An 18,925-nucleotide genomic window follows, 5' to 3' on the forward strand; every position below is an offset into this window, starting at 1 on the left:
GAGATCCAAAGGCTACCTTACGAGGAGCAATCGATTACGATCTCGGGCTGAGAGGAGTAAAATTAGATGGATGTCCTCATTAATTCATTCGGAGATTGGTGTTGACCATCTACCGCGTTGTCTCTGATTCCAGCATACCAGCCAAATACAGTCTACGATATTGATCACGAGAAGCTTCCCCACCTACCTTCTCAACCGCCGGCATCGAATCCTAGATGACTGGCCGGACCGCTGCCACCAGACTGGAGAAGTGATATCGCGTGGTCATGATAATTAAGAGGAATGTCCGTAGACTTGCCCGCATCCAGAGATTGTTGGAAAGGCTGCCTCATACTGCCTATTTCATGTCAATATTCTTTACGTTTACCTGCGTAAAGGGGCAAGCGATGCAAAGCAGGTGCCCAAGGCGGGGATATAAGGCAGGGATCTAGAGCAGGAGATCTAGAGCTGGCCTTCAGGAACGGGAAGAAATCACACAGAAGAAAGAGACGCTGGTTGATGGAAATTGGCCACTAGCCATCGTTTTCATGAAGATGTATGTAAAGGAAGGAAGTCATCGTAATCTCACAAGGGTTTTCATCACCTAGATATTCAAGTTAGTATATCGAGGCCGCGACGATGCCAAGTGGGCAGTACTGACCTCCTTATGGGAATGGTGAAGCTCTTGCCGCAGCTCAATCTGGCTCGTGCCCGATCTTCGTTTCCTTCCTTCCTTCCGTCCAGAATGGGATTCTTAACGAGACGGGTTAGGCTTCTTCATGAGGACAAAGTCCTCCTCGACAACTTTGTCGTCCTTGGCCGGCGAGTCCTCGTAATAGGGGTCCCAGCAGTCGTCATACTCATCATCGTCCGCGGTCTCGAGGGAGCTCGCGTGCTGAGGGCGAGGCTTGATGACGCGACGAGGCTTCTCGTGCTGCTGCTGCTGTGCGGTGGAAGAGAGGGCAACTTTGCCCGCAGGGCCAGCAGACTTGCTGTCCTCGTTCTTGGGATCGGCCATCTGTAGAGTCTTCTCCTCTTTCTGCTTCTTCTTCTGATCGGAGGTCTGGTTGCTCTTCATATTGGGCTTGCTGTTAGTTCTGTTGTGGTGTGGTGTATAGTAGGTGTCTTGATTGATTTTGTATAGCAAGGTGAAGGATTTTGAGAAGAGGTTTTGTTTCTTCGATGGTCCTCGACGAGACGAGAAGGTGAGGACTCTCAAGGCTGCCCGGTCAACCGCATTATCGTAGGCCTCAGGACGTCTTTTGGGCCCGTTATAAGGGTTTTGTGTGAAATGCGACATCTTTAGTGAACCCTCGGCGCAAATAGAGACATACTGGATCGGGAGAACAAAAGCAACCGGCCTGCTGCCAGTGCTCTCTTCATCGTTCGGAAGAGCGAGTCCCAGGGCAATATGTCTAGGTGTTATCCGTGATGTACTCAATGATTTTGGACAATGACTTTGAACGTCACCAGTCAACCTGAAGCTGCTGGTCTCGCTCATGAGGAACGAAAGTTATGAGTGAAAGCCCGAGAAATAGCTAGTTCATTGCTGCAAAACACTCATCTGCCTGCTTCAAAGGATGCTGAGACGGGCCCTGAGCTCAACAGCTGGAAAAAGGAGAAAGGAACTACGTGAGGGCATCAGCACATCTATCTACCAGGTGATCGCCTTCCTAAGTACCTGCAAGTGCAGGGCTTTGATGACGGGAGATCGCAGAACCTGCCAAGAGGCATGTTCGATACTCAAAGGACCATCATAGAAGAATCGAGAAGACTGTAGGTAGCATCAAACGTTTAAGCTGGCCGAAATACCGACGAGATACCGCGCATGGTTGGACGCAACGGGCAATGTGGAACATGTCTTGGCGATCTGATAACAAAGTCATCCAAAGTGTAGCAGCCAAGTCGTTTCTGCATAGCCTCATGTTCTGTGTTTGTATTGAACCCAACTTGGCGCGGTGGAAGTCTGATCTCCCGGCTCGAGATATCTTTTCTCGTCATACATTTGACACGACCGCACAATGGACTGAGAGTAGTAGCCTGAATATGGTAGCTGTGGTCGAGAAGTAGAAGGCATCTACCTTGATGGAGCATCTGTGCGTACGTTTAGTAAAGCTCAAAGCTACCGTTTCCATCATGGGCAAAGTTGAGGAGAAACGGCGGGGTGATGGGGAATGCAACAGCCTCACTTCGGATGTGCATGCAAAAGGGCGAAGTAGGAGGGCAAACGCAGCCGAAAGTTCCCTCCCTGAAGTCGCTGCGGACCGCGGCCACGAAGCTTAAGTTGCTGGCAAGACCCTTGAATAGTTGGGCTCCGAGGCAGCTTGGCGGCGGTATCGGGGCTAAATCTTGACCGCACAGCCCGGGGTGCGGGAACTATCAGCGCAAAGATGAGATGGCGAAGCAAGCGTTCGTTGATGGTGTCTCGGCAACAGTGTGGCTGAGGAGGTATTCTCTTACATCCCATATCTGGGAAAGAAATAGGCAAGATATTTGTGTGTTGGGAAAAACTGGGTTCCGCCGTGTGCTGAATGGGAGGCTAACAGAGGTGAAGTTCCCGAAACGAACGTGTGCTTCTCAATCGCTGCAACCTGACGTACAGCATGCGTACCTGCGGAACGCGGGAGGCGATCTTATGTTTCTGTGGGTGCGGGTGCGGGTGTCTCTCGGAGGAAGATCGTCAGGTGTGGCATCCCATGCCGAATGGATACTCTCTGGTGTACTCCGTGTACGGATACTCTGTATGGAGTAGGTATAGACTCATAGAGGACCATTCAAACAACTTGTTGGTAGGTATCCGTGCTCGGTGGGTGTACTGCCGTAGATGTCGTGAATGTCTGGCGATGCAAGGTCGTGTGCCGATGTGCAACATTGTCAGACAACGGATGAATCAAGAAAGATGGGGGGCGGAAAACCGGAAACGGCCAACGGCAGGGGATAGACTCCTGGAGCTAAGCAAGGGACGGGCGAGAGAAACGGTGGTGAATGGATGGATTGAATGTCGGCTTGCGTCGCAGTCGGAGGTGTCGCAGCAGCTATCGGTAAGGAAGAAGGCCAAAGGCGAGGGGCCACGTCGGGTCCGTCATGTCAACGGGAGCTGGCGACGTCAGGGCAATTTCGATTTCGATTCGACGCCATTGCCAAGGCGCCGTGTAATACACTGCGCCTGTTGTGCCAAGAGCCAGTCGGTCAGTTGGTTGTTCTGTGAGGCGCTTGCTTCTGGGTGCATATTGATGATGTGCTTCCTGTTGGACCTGTTTGGTGTTCTTTTTGCCACCAGGACATACAACGCAGCGGCTGCCTCCCTCGAATATCTCTTGTGGGCTCGCATGGTCTGTAAGAAATGGAAGAAGTTAAGTTGATGAACAACTTGATACATACCTACAAGTATGTAGAAGATGGCAGTGCACAGATGGAAGGGAGGGAGATGGGAGCCTACCACATTAAGCGTACTGCTAAAACGGAGCAAGAATAGCCGGGGTGCCTTGCATGCAGAGTTTTGCGGGTTGCAAGACCCAGCAGGAAGCAACAGGGTGGTGGCAGCTCAGTTTCGGCATGAGTTGCTCAGAGGCACAGAATGGAGACTTGCTCCTGCTGCTGTTGCTGCTGAAGCTGGGAGCCCGGCGTCATCGTGGGCTCATTCGCGCTCCTGATTGGGCGCCAAGTGTTTCTTAGCGGGAGGTGTCCGTCACCTTAGTGCCTTCCACTACGCAGTGGGTGGGTGGCTGCCAGTGTGCCAGGTTGCGGCTTGTCGCTGAGTGTGTTGCACATCCCCACTGGGGGGAAGGTGTCAAGGTTGCGTCGCTGCACCATCTGCGTAACTGATACGGTCCAGTCTGAGGTGGCCTGGGAGTCTGGACCTTACCTTACTGCGTAAAGCTGGACAAGAACAGGCAGTAAAAGTATCCGTAGCAGGCAGAAACGGCAAAAACAGAGGTGACGGAATCTGGGGCTGTTCCCAAACAGTGAGCTGTCGCGCTGAAGTGGCACACTGCGAGCCGCCCTCATCCCTGGCGACCTCAGCCTGGGCAGCCCAGCCCAGCCCAGTTGGTACGCCGCCATCGCCATTTTTTTGCGCCGTGATTAGCTCGCCTCGACTACGTATTTTTCTTTCCTTTATCAATCTACCCACTCGGACCAACCTCATATCATCGTGCCTTCCCTTCTGTGGCTGAGAACTCTCGGTCCTTCTACCCATCACCTTTACCTGTATTCTGCCTTTCCCTTCTTCCATCTTTTCCCCCTCCCACACCTTGTCCATCAACTTGATACCTGCACGTGCTTCCTTTCCTCAACGATTCTCTACCAAACGACGAGCAGCGACACCAATACACTAATACTACCTACTTTCGCACTTTCCTCATGTCTCTTGTCGCCAGAGGATGAGAGCTTGGTCGCAAACTTCTGGAAAAGGCCGAACTCTACTGTGGAGGCCCGACACATACCACCGATAATCCCGACATCCAACGAAAAACCCGATCACCGACTTCAACACCGTACCTTACTCTTTCAGTTGCGATCCGTCCCATCGCCGGCTATCCGAAACATTCACATCGCGCTGCTTGGGCCCGATTACAAGGTCAACGCGCCGCGCCAAGCCTCTTGAGAACCTTCCATCAGCTTTGGCCGCTCAGGACCTCCGTCCTGAAGCCCTTTCTATCTCCGCCGTAACCTTCCTTCAACCTCGACATCCGCAGTCTCCGTCTCTGCGCTCTCTTTTAATATCCACGTCCCAGAATGGACCAACAATACTTGACGTCGCCGACGTCGTTTCGACTGGCAGACATGGCTCAAAACGTATACGAAATGCCCCTCATGGCCATGAAGAAGCCTCACGATTCACACCCCTCCATGGGTAACTTGGTTCTTCTCGTCTTCGAGGCTGTCCTCGAGGTTGTGTGCGTGAGCTTGCCGGGCTACATCATTGCCCGTCTTGGCCACTTTGATGCTGAAAAGCAAAAGTTCTTGGCCAATCTCAATGTCATGCTATTCACGCCTTGCCTTAGTATGTCTACAATTCCACCTCGCCTGCACGATAGTGTCCAAGTAGCCTTCCTAACAGTGTTCACAAGTCTTTACCAAGTTGGCTTCGCAACTCAATGCCGACAAGCTCCTCGATCTCGCCGTAATCCCCATCATCTTCATCATTCAGACTCTTGTCTCCTGGCTCGTCGCTACCGGCGTCGCCCGCGGCTTTGGCTTCAACCGCCGCGCTACTAACTTTGTCACGGCCATGGGAGTCTTTGGAAACTCAAACTCCCTGCCCATCTCTATGATCTTGTCCCTGTCGCAAACTATCAAGGGGCTACACTGGGACAAGATCCCCGGGGACAACGATGACGAGGTTGGTGCCCGTGGTATTCTATACCTCTTGATCTTCCAGCAGCTCGGTCAGTTGGTGCGCTGGAGCTGGGGCTACCACGTGCTGCTTGCTCCCAAGGACAAGTACCCCGAGTACCAGGACGAGCGCGTCGAGGAGGGACAATACCCGGGAGATCGCGAGACCGCTCCCCTATTGACCGAGTACGATGACGGCACCGCTACTTCCCGTAGTCACTCGAGTGATGACCTATCCAACTATGAGCCGGCCGGTCGCACCCCTGTTGCTAGCAGATCCAGAGCCTCCCCCGCCGATACCGAAGACGAGGACGACGACTACCTTCCCAAGAAGCCGATGAAGACCAACGGTCTCGCACCCCTCAATGGTAACCATCCCGTTTTCGACGGAAGTGGCGATGAGATATCGTCCTTTCCCCGCATTCGTAACACGGATGAACCCGAAATCCCCGAGGGAGTTAAAGGCTACCCTAGCCGCGTTAAGAACGCCTTCAACAACGCCGTCACCTCTGCCAAGGAATCGACATCAAACTTCTTTGCGAGAGTCTACAACAGTTTGCCGACCCCCTTCAAGACGATTCTCTCGGCCCTGAGCCGCTTCGCCGGCAAGTTTTACAACTTCTTGTGGGAGTTCATGAACCCGCCTCTGTGGGCCATGCTTAGCGCCGTCGTTGTTGCCTCAGTCCCGGCTCTGCAGAAGATCTTTTTCGAAGAGGGATCCTTCATCAAGAACAGTTTCACGGATGCTGTTCAGTCCAGTGGTGGCGTCGCTGTGCCCTTGATCCTGGTTGTTCTTGGTGCCAACCTAGCTCGCAACACGCAAAAGAGCGAGAAGATGCGGGATCCTGAGGAGGACCAGATCGGAACCAAGCTCCTTGTCGCATCCTTGGTGTGCCGCATGCTCCTGCCGACTTTGATCATGACCCCTATTCTGGCCGTCTTCGCCAAGTACGTGCCAGTCAGCATTCTGGATGACCCCATCTTTGTCATCGTCTGCTTCTTGTTGACCGGCGCCCCGAGTGCTCTCCAACTGGCTCAGATTTGCCAAATCAACGAGGTTTACGAAAGTGTCATGTCGAGAATCCTCTTCCAGAGCTATGTTATCTGGTATGTAGCCAAATGTGTCTGGATTTCTTCCTCTGCATATACTAACAAGTGTCGTAGGATTCTTCCATCAACCTTGGTGCTCGTCATGTGCGCTTTGGAGGTCGTGGAGTGGGCTGCATAGGCTCCCTGGTGATTTCTTTTGTTCTGGAGGGCACAAGGTAATAGGCAATATAATGGTGCCGTTGATTTCAACAGAAATGGTTGAGGCGTTCAGGTATCCTCAAGACACGACGTGGCTCGGGGCAAAAGCAAAACATGAATTGGCCCTTTGCCATGTATTATCACGACACAAGCGGATTGGGAGGCAGTGGACTGCTGTACACTCTGAGTCTGAGATATCAGGTCCTTGAGGGGACTTGTTTGCGTCATCGACGCTTAGCAATGTTACAGCGAGTGTACATAGTAATAATAGGAATCTGTACATTATCATGGAACTTCCTCCTGATTATCTGCCTCCACACTATGACCTGGACATGATGTTCGATACGGATTGATTTCAATACAAATCACTCGCTTTCATAAGTCTCATCCTCGTTTCGGACACTCAATACCGCGTAAGAATTATAGCGGCAGACACAGATTAATACCTCGAGGAGGCCTTAAAAAGAGCCAAATCAGAGAATATGACTTAAATGTTAAAGAATAAGGCAAGGCGAAGGCATATTGCGGTTCGGCCGATCTAGAGCCACGCCGGCACCACAATCTCAAATAGAGTAAGGTATGTTGAACCGATGTTGTCTACCTTCATCTTCCGCATCTAGATGCCTTTATAAGTAAAATGACTGAACCGCAGTTGCCCGTTGACCGAACCCCACCGAGGCGCGTGCCTGCCACCTTGGTATGGATCCACATATATCACGTGATCACACGTCAGTCCTGGCACGACAGGAAAGAGGGTCGCGGTTTGCGACGCCTTGGTCAATTTCGCCAACCTGTCAACCAAGCTTTTGTCCCAAAACAAGCAACCATGGCGTCCCGAACAAGATCGCTCTCTCGCGACCGCTACCGCGACCATTCTCGGTCATTGACACCGCTGTCAGACCGGTCTCGCTCCCCAGTCCGTCGTCATACGTACGATTCGCGATCTCCGTCGCGTTCCCGATCTCCCACGCCGCGACGAAATGGCAGGCAGAGAAGCGGAAGCCGCAGCCGGAGCCGTGGAAGAAGCGCTAGTCCTGCTATCAGAAGCACCAAGGTAAATTGATCTTCTCGCTCTATGAATCACTCGCGCTGTCATTTTTCAAGCTGCTGACTCTGCATTGAATTAGATTGTTGTCGAGCGATTGACCAAGAATATCAATGAAGCCCATTTGGAGGAGATCTTTGGCCAATTTGGGCACATCAAGGATCTTGACCTGCCCATTAATAGAACTCGTCAGTATCTGTCCTCACAGGGTCGACTTGAACGGCCTCCAAATGGATCCCTGCTACATGAGGCTGACATTCCTTCTCCTCCAGACGGCACTAACCGCGGCACTGCTTACATCCTATACGATACCGAGGCCGATGCCGAGGATGCTATTGCCCACATGCATGAGGCACAGCTTGATGGCGCGGTAATCAACGTTTCAATCGTCCTTCCCCGGCGCAAGATGTCCCCAGCACCTCCAGCTGCTCGACGTGGCGGAGGCTCCGATGCTAGAGGCGGCCGAGGGGGAAGAGCTCAGGGCGGATTCCACGGTGGTGGAGGAGGCGGACCCGGCCCTTTCGGCCAGAACGGTCCCCGACGGGGTGCATCACCACCTCAGGGTCGCTTTGGCCCCAGATCAGACACCTACCGGCCTCGATCGCTTTCGCGTTCCCCAAGCCGGTCTCCCGTCGCTGCTCCTCCGTCCAGAGGCGGTGGTGGAAGTAGATACCGAAGCCGTTCAAGATCATACTCTCGGTCTCCATCACCACCCCCGAGACGTGGAGGAGGTGCACGCGGTAACGACCGCAACCGCCGAAGAAGGAGCCCGAGTCGAGACAGCTACGATAGCTACGATAGCCGTCGATCCCGGTCCCCGAGCCGTAGTCGTGATCGTGGCGGTCGCGGCGGCGGCGGCGGCGGTGGCCGTGGGTACAGATGAGTCAAATTTGGAGCGCCACTGGGCGAAATGGGTTTGGTTTGTGATTTCTCTTTCAGGCGTTATGAGGAACGAGGAAAAGTCGGCTGGGATACCCTAAGGCGGGCGGCGGGCGTGGGCATTTCAGTCAACCCGTAAGACCTGATTATGCCTGCACGTATTCTCAGCTAATAATGCGTAGACAAATGCTTAGATTGCTGGATCTTCACACATGTTTCACGCCCTACCTCGACTGGTGACTCGATGCCACGAATCTGCCTTGCACGCGGAATCCACTGTGTATTTTGACATTCTCGGCTCGCAGAGCTAAACCACACCTGATCACTAATCAAAAAAGCCTGCGATTGTCAAGTGACAACCTCGCGCGTGGATTAAGCGTTGCGTGTGGGCTTACGCCGGAGCTTCGTATATTGCAAACTGGCAACATGATTTATTTATTTCGGTTGGTCTGAGCAGGCTGATTGGATGGTATTATGGCGAATAGGAGGGCGTAGTTCGAAGATCGGTCAGTCCTATTTCGGTGCTTTTTGCCTTTGCCGCAATCCTTCAGCCGATAGAGCCAACCCGATGAGTGCAATGCTGTGGAGTCTTGCCGGCCGTTCCCGCGATACATCACGGTTCTCAAAGGTTCCTGCGCTTTCGACGAAGTTCCCGGTCATCTCAAAGAGTCACCAAGTCTAAGCAAGGGCGAAACCTGTCCGAGTTCTGCTTCGGCGGTCGCGACTGAGTGTACTCTCGGGCGGAGAAGGTGGATGCGGTTCGGGCTCGATTTGGTATCATGTGAGCTTACACAACCTCACAGAACACGCCTATCTTGGTCTCCGCCCGACTGACATTTCATGAGATGCAGATCAACAGATGTTGCCTACGTCCATGACGCCTTTCACAGCGATTCGATGTTGAGTCAGCTTCCATGTTTATTTTTGACTCCCACAGAGCGAATCGACATCGGGGCAATAGGCAGCGTTTGGCCACTTCGACTCTTTCTGACCAAGCCGTGCGGTTGCTTACGCCGAAGTGGAGGAACTGACGGCACGACACCGAATGCTATTATTTCGGATATCACCTTGTGGACTATCTGGAAAGAATATGCACAGTACCTTGGGGCCACCACAAGTGTACGACGGTTGACAGAGATTCTTCATCTTTCGGGTTACACAAACTCCATGTGCTTGGTTTCGGGCACGCTGACAACATATCTGAACACGCACCCTCATTTGGCACTGAAGAGACCCACGCAACATGCAAGTCGTCATGGTAGCTGTCAGAGCCAATCGTAGGCTGTTCAAGCTGACCCCGATACTGGGATGAGGGGCAGTGGCCCCTGAGAACTCGTCGTTCACGCAGGCATCACACCAATAACTCCGCACCCCCCGCCAGCCTGATGCTTCACAACCACCTGGCCGGTTCACCCAAACGAAACACCGGCGGCGGCGGCAGCAACATCAGAACCGGCAGCCAGGTACAAGGTGATTATGTCTCGGCTCTAGGGTAGCCCTGCTCTATTACCTACTGTTGCTCTATCACCACATCAAAGGGCTGCAACAATTCTGCAGCAGGGGGTTTAAGGCCGGGGCGGCCGACAGTAACACCCTACTCGCCATGGCTCACCCGCGATTTCGACAAGTGAAGTCTCTTTCTGACTCAAGAAACTTGCTTTCAGTCGTCTTACGGCATGTTCAATATGCCGCAGTCCACACTTGCGTGGCAGCAAGCCAAGCATTGGAAGCGGCGCAGAGGGGAGTTCCCTCGTTGTGAGTTTGGCGACTGTCCCTTACCCCAGTCAAATCCCCCACATCGCTCACTTAGGAGAAAGCTAAGCTGAGCTAAACAGACCAAAGAGGTCAAACGAACGCGTCTTGACCTAGTCGACTGCCTTATAACACTGGGTCTCATGATCCACCAGGCTGATCGAGACTGAAACGCCGTAAATGCAAGAGATCGTTCTCGGCCACGATCCAGCACTTCATAGAGTTTGTACAACGTCGTCGTTCAACGGTTGACAAAGCCTCAGCATCCTTCAGCCCTATGGACTTACACCCTCGCCCTGCTCCAGCCTGCTGGGTGCAAAGCATGGAACAACGTGGGATGTGGGTGTGGCCAAATCCGCCCCGTCGGCTCTGCGCTAGACCGGAAAAACGTACGCACTGCGTCCTTCGCGTCAACTGCTTGCTTACGTCCTGTACATCTTGGGCCTCTCGTCTACCCCCCGGGTGCTCATTTTGTCCCAGTATCAGCGTGGCCATGTCTCATTTCGCCTACCCTCCACACCCTATCTTGGAATATCAAATTCTTTGGATGTAGATTGGACAAAATCCGCGCGAGCCACACCACACCCGGCTAAGTGGCCCCGCGTTCATCGTCTTTCTATCCCCAAGCCTCCCAGATGGGGGCTGTTTCTTAGCCTCTCAGTGTGGCCCAAGGCCTTTTGTTCTGCTCAACTTACGTGTTCTGACTTGTTCGCTCGGCCGGCCCCGACATACCTGCAGTCCGGAACCAAGAACCGGAGGACGTCGTCGTTGCTCACATGACGGACCACCTCGGCGGGACTCTTACCACCCCCCCCTCAGTCGGCGAGTGACGACCAGGCAGCAAGTCCAGAAATACTCTTCGGTACTGCTGGGCATTGTACCGGGCGACTGACAGTTCGTTGAACAACAGGTCTCCGACGCATTCATGCCATCGGCCGGCCGTTTGACGATTTGTTGCCTGGCTCGACTGATTACACAGCTGCTTCCAACGAGGCATAATCCCACGTTCGCCGTTGGCATCTCACGCTGTTGACTGTCACACACTTTACCCGACCCCTGCCGCACTCATCTTGGAGTAGGATGTCCATCCACCCCTTCACAGCCATGTTTGCCTATTCCTTGCCCGCGGGGGCGCCCTTCCTACCCACTCTCTTGGGAGCCTTATGCCGAATCTGGTTGGTCGTTCCCGGTTTCTGGGAGCCTGACCGGTAGGCTGTATGTGCTTCGACTTGCCTTGCCAGAAGCGGCTTGAGATCCTTACGGGAAGGGAGTACAAAGTTGATGTATCCTTTCGCAATACCCCCTTCCATCCCTTGTCACACGCGATATTTAGCAGATGAGCTCTGGTTGTCGTGTCACACAAGGCAGTAATCTTCGCGCTAAGCGCCAGGTCAGTTGCCGTTTGGATGTCTTTGGGGACATGGTGTCGGAGGTATAGACATGTTCAATGGACTAGCTGGGCAATGTTCAACGTTGTGGAGGGTCCATATGTCTTGGTGTACAGGCAGAGCCTCATGGAGGGTTCATGAAGACGTATATAGGAGGCGGCTGGCATCTGGTCTGGATGTCTCAGATGGCAGAACTCTATCACCACAACCCTCAACCACTCCTAGCAAGACTCCCAGAAAACACTGATCAGTCACTTCATCATTCACTGAACACACCGTCTTTGATACCTCTTATTCACCAACTTGATCATAATTGGACCCCAAATCCTGAACAACTCCAACAAGGCCACACTATAAAACTACTCGTCTAGAGAGGCACACATCGCAACAATGTTGTCCCCGATATACTCAAACATCTTTGACAAGATCAACGTACCAACACACATTTCTGACGAAGACTTTGAAGAGATCCACGTACCAACAAACATTCCATACGAGGGCTTGGGCATCTACCCAATTACCTTTCCCGATCCTCCTCCTACACCACCCGGCGGCGGTCCCCGTGGACCTACCCCTTGGCCAAACGTGCCTACGCCCCCAAACAGTCCCTAAACTGGGAGACTAGTACGGCCACGACAATTAGCTTAAGACTCTCTGGTCTACACCGATACGTGCAAGATGTTGTTCGTGAAAGCACCCGTTGGGGAGGAGAAGAGCGGAAAGAAGACGGCGACGGCTACTTCCGGTCAGAAGAAGGGCGGCGAATTCTCCTCGGCTGTCAATGGAGACTCGAAGACTACCGCGGGACCCTTTGAACTGCCTGGGTGCTCCGTTCAGGATCCGGCTACCAAATGCGGGTCTTCAGCACTGCAGCCGCCGGGGTCTCAGGATCCTGCTAAGCCGTCGTCTTGATGGCTGCTTATACCTCTGTATCTTGGCGACTCTTTCTTCGGCTCAACTCGGATCTTCATTCCTAGTTTCTACAATTCTCATCATGTCCTTTGTTCCCTTTCTTTTGTCCCCGTTTCACGCCCCCGGCATGAAAACATCAACACGGGGGCCAGTACACTCGCAAAGCATACACTAGACTTGCATTCTCTGCGAAGAGAAAACGCATCATCCGCATATCATTAAGCAGTCGTTCAACGGTCTCTTTTTTCTCTATTCGGTAGCAGGCATCTACGGTATTGGGTAGCATTCGCTTTTTAAGTAATAGAGAAACGGACGTCCATGTAGTCAATACACTTATCAACATGGAGCTCAAACAATCTCTCCATCCTGCTTTGTGATATGTTCTAAGTGATCCGAGGTGAAGGATGTCCTTATCCTATGGGAATCTGGGTGCCGTTAGCCCTCTCTTGGGCTGTGTCTCTTGAGATTTGCTCACTGGTTGCTCAAATTGACCTAAGGTACGTGGATAGAGAGAGAGTCGGCATGGCTATGGTGAACAACTACAGTGAGTTTATAGGGGAGGCCTTGTCACTACTAGACAATCAGTATTCAGCCTAAGCCATATTTGAGGGCTAAAGAGACATGACCTTACAACTCAATGATTGAATACCATCTGCAATATCAAGGAGTGCTGATTGGGACCACTGGCTTCGTGGCTTTGATGTTGTATCAGGATTCAGAAAGCAATTGAGGTGAGATGTATTGCAGTCCAGGCCTGAGTAACATTTAAGCACTGGGTAGGCCCTGTGAGTTTCAATATATTGTTTCGCTTTCGCGGGTCTCGAGGGCAGGTAAATCGACTCCGTACGGCTGTCAAGACTCGGGAGAATTCACATCATTTTCTTTCATTCTCAATATGATTCGGTCAAAAGTCAAATACAACGCGCTTCTCTAATACACATTCTGGTTTCTCGGTAATTATCCGGTAGCAGGTCAACATGACTTATCCCATTTTCATCTCGCAGGCCCCAGGAAAACAGCATCATGGTCATTATGATGGTTGGGAGATCTCCATGACATCCGCGATACTTCTGCTGAGATATCGTTCTAGACGAGGAGAATGATATTTCAATATCCTCGTGCTGCTGTTCTGCTTTTTGCCGCTCACAAGTCATCGAAGGCTGAATATCGATCAGGTTACAACACGGCACCGCGCTGAACATACTTGCATAGCTAATCTTCCTCAAGTCTAATCTACAATGTTCAACAAGGTCAATCTAACACTGATTATGTTGCATTCGTCTTCAAAGTTTTGCTTGAATGCTTAACAGGTACGCTGGGGCTCGTTCCACAGTCCTCCTACTTAATACTCTTATTCAACAAGTCAATGAACCTGAACATTCCAAGACCATTGCCTAAGGCGAAAGGCCTATGGCGTTCTATGGATATGAGGAACACCGCTCGAGATTCATCGCTACATTTCACTTCATGATCAAGTTTGACAAGGCTCCCGTGACGCGGTGATGATGGAGCCCCATTGTCGTTCACTTTTCTTCACATTATATCAGTGACTATAGAGCACACTTCTCTCACAAATAGGTTGTTAAATGGGATCTCAAGGGAGAAGGAAGCAGATCTGGCGAACTCTTCATTGCTGCAGAGCTTTTATAGAGTGATCACGTAGAGTCGTAGCATATGTGAATCTAATAGATTCTTCATATCCCATGGTTCTTGGTGTATGCTGGTGATGCGAGTAGCTCCAAGTACGTTGAACTGAAACTTCTCGAGAGCAGACATATGAAGCCTAGAGAGTTGTGTCATGCCACCCAAGATGGGATCTATATATCAAATGTTTAACCTGCCCATTTTCACATTGATCAACGAGGCAACTCGGAGGCGACGAGGCCGGAGAGCCGGCAAATGTGGGTCGGGCCCGGAAGCAGAACCGGCGGAGGATGGCTGCTCGCCGTCCCCGAAGCACCATAGAGATCGGTCAACGTTGGGATCACTGAATCCTTTCCTCAACCTATCAAAGAAGTCACATATCATTGAGGAACGAAGTCCCATTTAAAGCTAATGGTGGAGGCCAACCTCTCATTGAACCACTATTGGTCCAGCTGCCTCAAATTGATAGTGCTTGTTACTTGATTGATGTTGCTCCACCCTGCCCTTGATCATCGTCTGTTGTCGCCGACTCATGGAATCCCCATTGCAAAGCAAGCAATCACCACATGAATGTCCGACCACGTGAAAACTATCGCAGTCTCAGGCAACTCATCGCTTCCGGCAGGGAGAGTGCTGATCAAGACAGAGACTCGAGAGCACGGGCGCCGCGGGAACACGCCATCAATGACCCCTGTAAAGAAATGCTGGGCAGGGCGCAACAGGGCAAGGGGGGGAGGGGGCCTGGCATTCAACTTGCATCTCGTGTTCCCGTGGCAGACCGCAGATGCGATGCTCCCGACTGGGATTCGCGAGGTGCTTCTGCAGCGGCCGCCTGTTGCCGAACCTCCAATTTCAGTGGTCGTCGCGATCCACGCTATCCTGCACTGCAGCTCGTGTTGAGGAGGGGGAGGGGGGAAAGAGGACGCAAAAGGTGCAACCTTGGCCAAGGCAAACTGGCTTTCTGATCCCATTACCGGATGCGCTACCTTGTCGTACGCGCAGTGTCTCGAATTTGGCCAGGAAGGTGAGGAAGCTCGTATCACAGTTTTTGATAAGGCGCTAGAGATTTCTTGGTCAAAATGGCAGATCAGCGGGAATCACTCCCAGATTCTATGGAGCGCTCGCGAGTTGCTGCACGTCCGCATTTCGTTGAGAAGGGCAGGCGGTGCTACAGGCGAGCGAAGACCACATCCCAAGTCAGACTCTATTCAACTTAACCTTGTATTTCAAAAGCTGATCCAGCTGAGACACATGGTGAGACCCGCAAAGTGATGTGTTTCTCAGTAAACTGCACAGCTTGCGAGCCGGACTCAAAGCACAGCGTTGTCCAGTCCACCACGCGACAGCTTCAGCCCCCCAAAAAGCGTCCTCGAATGACAATGTCACCGCAAGAAGCAACCGCTGTTTTACCTTATCAAGAGGGCGCATTGGGGTGGCTGGTGAGCTGGACCGGGAACGTGGGCAAATGCCACCCTCTCTGTCTGCCAATCCTTTCTTATTTCCTCTTGGCCGTGTCACTTTCACATGCAGCCCTGCATGGGAGACGTGTGGACGTGTAACATGGGGTTTCTCCCTCGCCCTTGGGCGGTTGGTTGGCTGGCAATCTAGCACTGCTGGGCCTCCTATGCTCCATGTTGCCGGTTTCCGCTCGCTATCTCTCGAGCCTCAAGCGCGATGTTGTTATTTGCCGGGGGCCTTGTCGACTAGGAGTCTGTAGAGGACTGTCGGCAGATCAATTGCGAACGTGTAACGGTCACTGGTAAGTAAGTAAGCAAATCTTGTTTGGCCTCTTTCTCGGACAACATAGCCATCTCTGGCATGCCTATTTCCGAATATCCCAGCAAAATTCGTCTTATGTTGAACGGTGCTGACATTGACATGCCCAAATCGAGTGTCGACACAAATCAATCCAAACTTCCTCCCAACTTCTGCGTCAAGCAGTCTGCAACTGACGCACTGTATAGTACATGTTTCTGTGAGCTGATCCAGCTAGCAAGACACAAATCTCAACCACGCCCTGGGATCAATTACATTGTAACAGTAGTAAACATCTTTCTCTCTGTTTCTCCCGGTGGCTTTCTGCCAAGAAGCTTCTCCCGGTGTCGCGGCACCGCCCTAAGCCCCCAGTTCAATGCAGAAGAGACGATCCTTCCCAGGGGCTCGTCGATATTACCCGCAGCCCAGGGTTTAGGGTAACCGCCGTTGGTCGAGCAGCAGGCCTCTCACAGCCTCTTTAAGCGGCTCACCCTTCTCCTATGGGCCGATGGCCGTCCCGAAAGACTCATTCGATGCTCTCATTATTGCTGCGGTCGTTCTGATCGGGTTTTGGATCTCCGACCCGTGCCGCGTTGCCGTCGTGCGTATTTTCGTGAGAGGAACATCGCCGCGAAGTCTCGACATCAAGTGAGGCTATCCGCTCTCATTTGAGCAGCTCAGTCGTTTCCATCACTCCTCATCGTATTCTCTGCCCCTGTTGCCGACTATGAACATGTTATCGGCGCTCGTTCAGACTGGGTTGTTCGCTCTCTCATTTCTGATTGAGACTGTCGCTGCTCAAGGAGACGACCTTGGGAGTGTTCTTCAGTCACAGTCAAACTTGTCTACATATTACAACTTAATCAAGGTAAGCCTCGAGCACCAAAGTGACTCACCCTAGCTTTTCTCACTTCCGAGCAAATTCTGCATGTGCCAGGCCATCAAGTCTAACTTCCAGCAGAAATACCCCGAGGTTATCCTCAAACTGCCAAATTATGATGGCGTCACTGTAAGTTATCATGAACCTCATCATCTGCCATGTCTTGGTCCATACCCAAACAGCACTCAACTTCCCTGACCAATACTGATTGAACTCGCAGATTGTTGCGCCGTCAAATTCAGCCTTTGATAACATCCCGGGCACCCAACTAAACGGCATTTGGAATGAATCAGACGCCTCCATCGCCGTCCCCATCCTAGAATACCACATCCTTCAAGGCACAGTTTCAACCGGCGCCCTTGAATCGGGGCCGTCAGTCCTCCGATCCTCGCTCCTCCTGAACAAAGCCTGGACCAACGTAACCGCCGGACAAAATGTTCTCGTCAACAAGCAGCCGGGCGACGTCATCGTCTTCACCTCGTCCGAGGGCATCCGCACCACTCAGGTCGAGGGGGACATCAAGTTCGCCGGCGGACTCATCCAAGTCGTTGACAACCTCATGATCCCGCCTGCCAGGCTAGAGAACACGACGGATTCGTTCAAACTCCCGGCCTTTCTCGGCGCACTCTACGCCGCCAATCTCATCCCATCGATGTCAGAAGAGAAGAACGTCACAATCTTCGCGCCCCGGAACGAGGCCTTCCAACGCGTCGCTGGCTCCCTGAATAGCCTAGACGAAACCGCTTTGAAGAAGTTCCTAAACTACCACGTCGTCCCCGGTCGAGTCCTAGCCTCCTCGGACCTGAAAAACGGCACCAACCTCACCACCCTCGCAACAGAGGACATAAGCGTCATCCGGTCCGGCAACAACCTCTTCCTCAACTCGGCGCAGATCATCCAGCCGGACATCCTCGTCGCTAACGGCATCATGCACATCATCGACAATGTGCTGAACCCAGACGCCCCGTCCATGACGCCGAACCCCAGCGCTGCCACCCAGGCGCCGGCTTACCCCGAGAGCTCGGCGTCCGGGCTGCCGTTCACGACGGCGATTCCCTGTACCGTCAGCTGTCCTGTGACAACGACTGCCAGTCCTACGGTGGCTTCAACGCGGTCTTCTACGATGGGGGTTAGGACTACGACTAGCCCCGGTGCGGCGGTGCGAACCGGTGTGGCTGCTGGTGCGGCTCTGCTTGCGGGACTTGCCGCGTTGGCCTAGACTTTGGTTTGTTGGACCCGGCTGGTTGGACAAGGGAGCGTGAGACGACTATACCGCCGTATTAGATAAAATACCTTAATATTTAGTACTGAATAACAGCTTCATGGGCCTGATTTCATGTTTGATCATTTAGCCAATGTGTTCTGCAGTGAGTGACAAGGTAATTGTGGTTACGACCTCTTTTGATAATCAAAAAGTGAAGACATTGTAAGGTGCGATATATTGATAGTGACAGCGAGAAGTTTTAGATTTCACTTCCAGTAGAACTGATCGCTTCTTCCACATTCTATCAATGTCTGTCTGCTGTATTGTCAAGTTACCTTGATACCCCAGAGCCAAATCTGGGTTGATTGCATCTTTGATCCGGAGTACTTGGCCCACGATATTCACGGCGTTTTCCGGCACGCCAAGTTGCTGGTAACTCAACTAGATGAAGTTTGTTGTCCAGGTAAAGTTCCATTTCCAATATTGATAACCACTGTCTGCTAGTCTCTAGACGCTTTCGAACTTCAAGACCGGACTAGTCTACATGTATCAGAAGGTGGGAAAAAAAGGCTTCGCTAAACTTGACTTCTGGCTTATAGCCCTTCAATCCAACCCAGACTTATCGTACAGTAGGCTTACTTTCAATACGTTTCCTTTATGAATGGACAGTGACTGCCTTGCCATCTATGTATTGCTGATACGACTACTTACTAACTCGAGTACAAACTCCCGGATCGCCTCAATCATCTCGTCTCCGAACTCTCACGTACTGGATAGGACTACAAGATGGACTCTTTGGACAGCGAAGAATATTACACATACCCGGAACTAGCTCTGTGCAATAGACAGGCACGCTTTACTTAGTCTTGATGATATCATTCATTGCAATATCCGACGTTCAT

The 18,925-nt window shown here is 52.1% G+C and overlaps 6 protein-coding genes across 6 annotated transcripts; 4 read left to right on the plus strand and 2 right to left on the minus strand.

The window, feature by feature from the left end:
• Positions 1–733: 733 nt before the first annotated feature.
• Positions 734–1,279, minus strand: CCOS01_14224 (uncharacterized protein; the record flags this gene model as incomplete). Its single annotated transcript, XM_060462368.1, has 1 exon — positions 734–1,279. One exon carries the CDS (start codon positions 1,277–1,279, stop codon positions 734–736), a length of 546 nt encoding a protein of 181 aa, XP_060306853.1.
• A 3,437-nt stretch (positions 1,280–4,716) lies between these two features.
• Positions 4,717–6,544, plus strand: CCOS01_14225 (membrane transporter; the record flags this gene model as incomplete). The annotated part of the gene is made up of 3 exons (XM_060462369.1): positions 4,717–4,984; positions 5,052–6,423; positions 6,481–6,544. 3 exons carry the CDS (start codon positions 4,717–4,719, stop codon positions 6,542–6,544), a joined length of 1,704 nt encoding a protein of 567 aa, XP_060306854.1.
• A 657-nt stretch (positions 6,545–7,201) lies between these two features.
• Positions 7,202–8,492, plus strand: CCOS01_14226 (RNA recognition domain-containing protein; the record flags this gene model as incomplete). Its single annotated transcript, XM_060462370.1, has 2 exons — positions 7,202–7,618; positions 7,692–8,492. 2 exons carry the CDS (start codon positions 7,202–7,204, stop codon positions 8,490–8,492), a joined length of 1,218 nt encoding a protein of 405 aa, XP_060306855.1.
• Positions 8,493–11,352: 2,860 nt separating this feature from the next.
• On the minus strand, positions 11,353–11,550 carry CCOS01_14227 (uncharacterized protein; the record flags this gene model as incomplete). The annotated part of the gene is made up of 1 exon (XM_060462371.1): positions 11,353–11,550. One exon carries the CDS (start codon positions 11,548–11,550, stop codon positions 11,353–11,355), a length of 198 nt encoding a protein of 65 aa, XP_060306856.1.
• A 468-nt stretch (positions 11,551–12,018) lies between these two features.
• Positions 12,019–12,540, plus strand: CCOS01_14228 (uncharacterized protein; the record flags this gene model as incomplete). The annotated part of the gene is made up of 2 exons (XM_060462372.1): positions 12,019–12,213; positions 12,307–12,540. 2 exons carry the CDS (start codon positions 12,019–12,021, stop codon positions 12,538–12,540), a joined length of 429 nt encoding a protein of 142 aa, XP_060306857.1.
• A 4,126-nt stretch (positions 12,541–16,666) lies between these two features.
• CCOS01_14229 (fasciclin domain-containing protein) lies at positions 16,667–18,038 on the plus strand (the record flags this gene model as incomplete). Its single annotated transcript, XM_060462373.1, has 3 exons — positions 16,667–16,807; positions 16,877–16,948; positions 17,040–18,038. The coding sequence occupies 3 exons, from the start codon at positions 16,667–16,669 to the stop codon at positions 18,036–18,038; spliced, it is 1,212 nt and encodes a 403-aa protein (XP_060306858.1).
• Between the last annotated feature and the right edge of the window lie 887 nt (positions 18,039–18,925).

The sequence above is a fragment of the Colletotrichum costaricense genome, assembly GCF_030867565.1.
Source record: "Colletotrichum costaricense strain IMI 309622 chromosome Unknown Scaffold_20.1, whole genome shotgun sequence".
Taxonomy (NCBI): Eukaryota; Fungi; Ascomycota; class Sordariomycetes; order Glomerellales; family Glomerellaceae; genus Colletotrichum; species Colletotrichum costaricense.